Source organism: Aptenodytes forsteri, unplaced genomic scaffold (genome assembly GCF_000699145.1).
Source record: "Aptenodytes forsteri isolate BGI_AS27 unplaced genomic scaffold, ASM69914v1 Scaffold15, whole genome shotgun sequence".
Lineage (NCBI taxonomy): Eukaryota > Metazoa > Chordata > Aves > Sphenisciformes > Spheniscidae > Aptenodytes > Aptenodytes forsteri.
Genome location: NW_008795129.1, coordinates 17,767,874 through 17,772,698, shown reverse-complemented (window position 1 = coordinate 17,772,698; position 4,825 = coordinate 17,767,874). Strand labels below are relative to the sequence as shown.

General features: G+C 50.5%; 1 protein-coding gene across 1 annotated transcript in view; it reads right to left on the bottom strand.

The window, feature by feature from the left end:
* Nucleotides 1-2,241: 2,241 nt before the first annotated feature.
* Nucleotides 2,242-4,825, bottom strand: part of ADRB1 (adrenoceptor beta 1) — a 3,439-nt gene continuing 855 nt past the window's right edge. The window contains 3 exon segments of the mRNA XM_009278085.2: nt 2,242-2,586; nt 2,589-2,714; nt 3,631-4,816. Coding sequence (XP_009276360.2) covers nt 2,545-2,586; nt 2,589-2,714; nt 3,631-4,816 — 1,354 coding nt within the window. The 3' untranslated portion in view covers nt 2,242-2,544.

Genomic DNA, 4,825 nt, shown 5'->3' with positions numbered 1-4,825 from the left:
CCGTAGCTGTGCCACTGTCTTTTTATCCGCCATCCATGCTGCCAGGTGGATTATCTTAGCTGTCTACGAAAGGACTCAATGTGCCGGCCGCCAGACTCTTCCAGCAGGTCATCGACTGGCCAAAACTCAACAGCAGGCAAATCCTGACCACTTTGCTCACACAGCTGGCCCTACTGAGGCCAATGGGCAAAACTCATCCTACCTTTCACCTTCTTCATGCCATTACACTTGTCCAGGGGAAGCATGACCCAGCGCAGCTATTCAGCAGGAGAAGCCAAGCAAGTTCTGGCCATAAATTTCTCACCTAAGGACCCTGTTGAGCCAAAACTTTAATCACTTTTTGAAGTCTAAGGACACGAGTGTTCGGATGGTTAAAATTAAGTATGTGAACTGATTTATGAGACAAAGACCCAAGTCCATCAGACTGTCCCACCCGCACAATGCCCATGCAGTAGGCAGGCACTGCTCTTCTCCAGGATCCAGCACCTTGCTGACGACAAAGTGCTCAACAGCCGCTTCAGCTCCCATCCAGGCGCCGGGGCCGGATCCTGCCCTGCCCTACCTAGCAGGCAGGGACCTGGTCCTGCCCTCACCCGCTGCGATCCCCAGCGTGCAGGAGGAGGACGGCAGCACTGCCTCCCCATCCCGTCCTGACCCTGACATGTGCAGCCAACACCTCGCCACAGTCGCCAGTGTCAGATGTTGCCGTCCCATGCACCCTTTTGGTCCTGTTGCCTTTGCTGGAATCACAGACAAAACCAGATTTAAAAAAAAAAATAGTTCAGTGGCAGAGCCTACTTCACTTAGCACCTGATCTGACATCACCCTGGCATCTTAAGGAGCCCATTTCACTATTATCAAGGGAGACACCATTAAGGGCAGCTCACATCGAACCCCAGTAATATCAATGGAAAAGTATTATTTACTTCCCTGGTCCCTTTATTTTGTCCATGTATAAAAAGTATAACTTTTTTTTTTTTCCCCCTGAAAATACATCATTAGAGATTGCAAAGGACAAATGCCTTAACTTTTAAAACAAAAAAAATGAACAAATGGTTTCAAAAAGACCCCATTGGCCACCACCCTAAAGAACTCACTTTGGGAAGTGCTCTTCCTGCGAGCTGATTTCTAATTTGACTATACTTCTGAGTTTAATAAAGCTAAAAATGGCTTCACTTTTATGCTGCACTGTCTTTTTGTTGCTCTATCTGCCATGTATTCATTGCAGTAATGAAAAACTTTATGAAACCGCAAGGATACAGCGTGCCTTCATAAAGCAATAAAGGATGACAATCTTTTGGACCAAGGGCCCAAATCTGCAGCCCTTCTGTTCACAGAACCTCCTTACTTGGATCAGTCCACAATACAACATGCAGTTATCATAATCTGGCCCCCAGGGAGTATGTGACTATCGGCAGCAGACTGCTGCAAAGTAAGCCACACTGCACATGACCATTAGCTTTATGGTCTACAAACTAGGTAGTTTTATTTCACCCAGTGACAACAGAACAGATTTCCCCTGATTTCAGCAGTGTTTAAGTCTGTCCCAGAGTTCAATCCTGCTCCAGTAACGTCCCAGCCATTCCCTCAGAGGTTAACTCCTTTTATACAGTAAGAGGGAACCAAAGTCTGGACTCCTCTGACCAGCTTCCCAGCTGCCATCTCCCCTTACAGGGCATGAGCCTCCTCCGGCTGTTTTTCGGGCAGGGGTCTCCCCCGAGCTCCACACTCAGCACCTGGACCTGGTCCCGCCGAGCACACACCACCCACCTCACTCAGGCAGGATCAGGCCCACTGTCGGCATGAGGTGGACTTACTTGTGGGGTGGCGTGTACCGCATAAGGAGATTTCTTTCTACGCGAGACCATTTTTAGCTTTCAAATTAAGCATCCTTTGTAATCTTAAATATTCTGGTCTCCTGACTCCCAGATGTGTACTCCTAACAAAACAAAACAAAAAGAATATATTCCAGAAAGGAATAGTTACAGAAAATGAATGTATTCATTATCAGACTGGAAACACCTTGTCTTCAACAATTAATTTTAAGGGAAGTCAGCAGATCTCGGTGCAACAGGAACACAACCTTATTGGGTTTCAAACACATTTTTACAATACTGTGTCAGGAAAAGCCATTAGATAGAGTTGTATTGGTAATCTGAGCCATCTTTGGAGAAAAACAAATGCTGTTCTTCCCATTATAGGTAGGTATTGTTTCAAAACCTATAGAGACACACTTGCTTGTGCTGCAACGGTATTTATTGCACATAGACCAATTACTTACACAGTAGTGAATTGCACCAGAGTATAAATATGTTATAAAACACACACAGAGAAGAAAATGGAAATGACACACAAGTGCTAAAATAACAGCAGATTCACGTGGGCACTTGGAAATAAAAATTAATAAAGTCTCTTAAGATATTTTAATTTAAAATACGGATATATTTACAGTACCTTCATAAAATAATATAAAAAAAGTCACTCTCTCAATAAAACTATAACAAATCAGACAAAACCAGAGATCAGGTTCAGGGTCGGTGTTATTCAAACCTCCGTTTCATTTTTAATTTGCGTGTGTGTACGTGTGTGCAAGTAACATCTTCAAATAACTTTACAACTCTTAACACTGCAAAAAATGGCTTTGTCGCCATTTTTAAAAAAAATGTGCAGTAAATTTTTGTTGTTGCCGGGATATTTTCCCCCCCCCCGTTCATCTGTAAATACAATGAACAAGCTGCAGAAGGCTCCTCACCCCCCCCCCCCCCCTTTTCATAAAATACTATTAGTGGTATGTAAATACGCTGTTTAATATAAACACGGTCCGTTTATTCCCCTGTACAATATGCACAGTTTGAGGTAGAAGTTTCTCAGCCTGACTGCTATTGTCTGGCCGAAAGAGATAAGCACAATAACTCACTGCCTGCTGATGCAGAGGGAAAAAGCACAAGAGTGTGGGTTGGGGTTTTTTTCCCTTTCAAAATATACCTGTGCTCCTCATTACTCCTTTTTTTCCTCCATCACTACTCTGCGGAAGAGGGGAGCACAGCTACTCCGAGCTTAAAACTCATCTTGCCCGTGGGTCTGTACTCTCTGCCTGCAGCACCTGCAGCACCGACCCTGTGCCTCCCCAAAAACCACCTGGTGCTCTGCGTGAGGGAATGAAACCCGGGGGGTCCGACAGCCGCAGGTGAGGCGGGGGACAGCTGGGACCCCGGCTGCAGCCGAACTTGGCGGCCAAACACCAGCACCTCCACGCTCAGGTTCAACCACCAGCACAGTCCTGGGACAACTCACCCGAGCAAAGGGCGCTGCTGCAGCCCCTTCCAAAAGCGCTCCTCCTAAATATAAGCTGGCTATCTTTGGGACGGGCTGTTTATTTTCTTTGTTCTCCGGTCAGTGGGTTTCCTGTTTGCTGTAGTTTTGAATGAGGTATGTCGTACGTGAATTCACCTGCTTTTATTCCTAAGTAAACACCCGCTCTCTCCCCGCTAAGACAGGGATCAGGTTTGCTTGGCGTTAGCCTTACCACCAGGCAGCTGCCGGGGACTTGTCTGCTCCTGTGTGTCTCCCTGCCTGCCTTTCCCCCTGCCCCGGGTCCAACGCGGCCCACCACGCCCCCCCTCCTTATACCTTGGACTCCGAATCGGACGTTTTGCTATTTCTTTCCTCCAGGCTGGACTCGCTGCCACCCTGCGTGCCCCCGTTGCAGTCGGACCAGGTCCCTCCCAGGCTGCGCTCAGGGGAGCCCACGGTGCTGATGAAGCCCCCGGGCAGCTGGGCCAGCTCCCCGCCGCTGGCGTGCAGCCGCCGGTCAGCTTTCCATGGGCAGCAGAGCAGCCTCTTGAAGGCCTTACGAAAGTCAGGGCTGCGGCAGTAGATGATGGGGTTGAAAGCGGAGTTGGCGTAGCCCAGCCAGTTGAAGAAAACGAAGAGCCAGTCCGGCACCAGGTCCCTGTTGAAGACGTTGACAATGTTCACCAGGAAGAAAGGGAGCCAGCAGAGGGTGAACACCCCCATAATGATGCCCAAAGTCTTGAGGGCTTTCTGCTCCTTCATGGCCATGATGCGGGACGTCTTCCGCTTGCTGGCTCGGCCGTTGCCGAGGATGGGCTGGTGGTGAGGGGGTGGGGGGGGCTGCGGCTGCTCGTGGCTGCCATAGAACCGGCCCTCGCACCTATCGATCTTCCTGATCTGCTCCTTGGCCTCTCTGTACACCCGGAGGTACACAAAGATCATGATGAGGAGGGGGATGTAGAAAGAAATGATGGACGAGGCAATGGCGTAAGCCCTGTTGGTGACAAAGTCGCAGCAGCCTGGGTCCTGGTAGCACTCCAATGCCTGGGGGTCCTCGTCCCGCCACCAATGCATCATGATGGGCAAGAAGGAGACCAGGGCAGAGATGGCCCAGACGGTGCAGATGATGCCCTTGGCCCGACCCTTGGTCATGAGGCTCTGGTAGCGGAAAGGCGAGGTGATGGCCAGGTAGCGGTCAATGGCGATGACGCACAAGGTCTCGATGCTGGCCGTCACGCAGAGCACGTCCAGGGAGGTCCAGCACTCGCAGAGGAAGGATCCCCAGACCCAGGTGCCCCGCACCACCAGCGTGGCCCCGAAGGGCACCACCAGCAGCCCCATCACCAGGTCCGCGCAGGCCAGCGAGGTGATGAAGAGGTTGGTGAGGGTCTGCAGCCGCTGCGTGCGCCCGATGGCCGCGATCACCAGCACGTTACCGGCCACGATGAGCAGCACCACCAGGGCCATCAGCAGGCTCATGCCCACAGCCCACTGCTGGGAGAGCAGCTCGGCGGGCAGCTGCCTGCTCCCG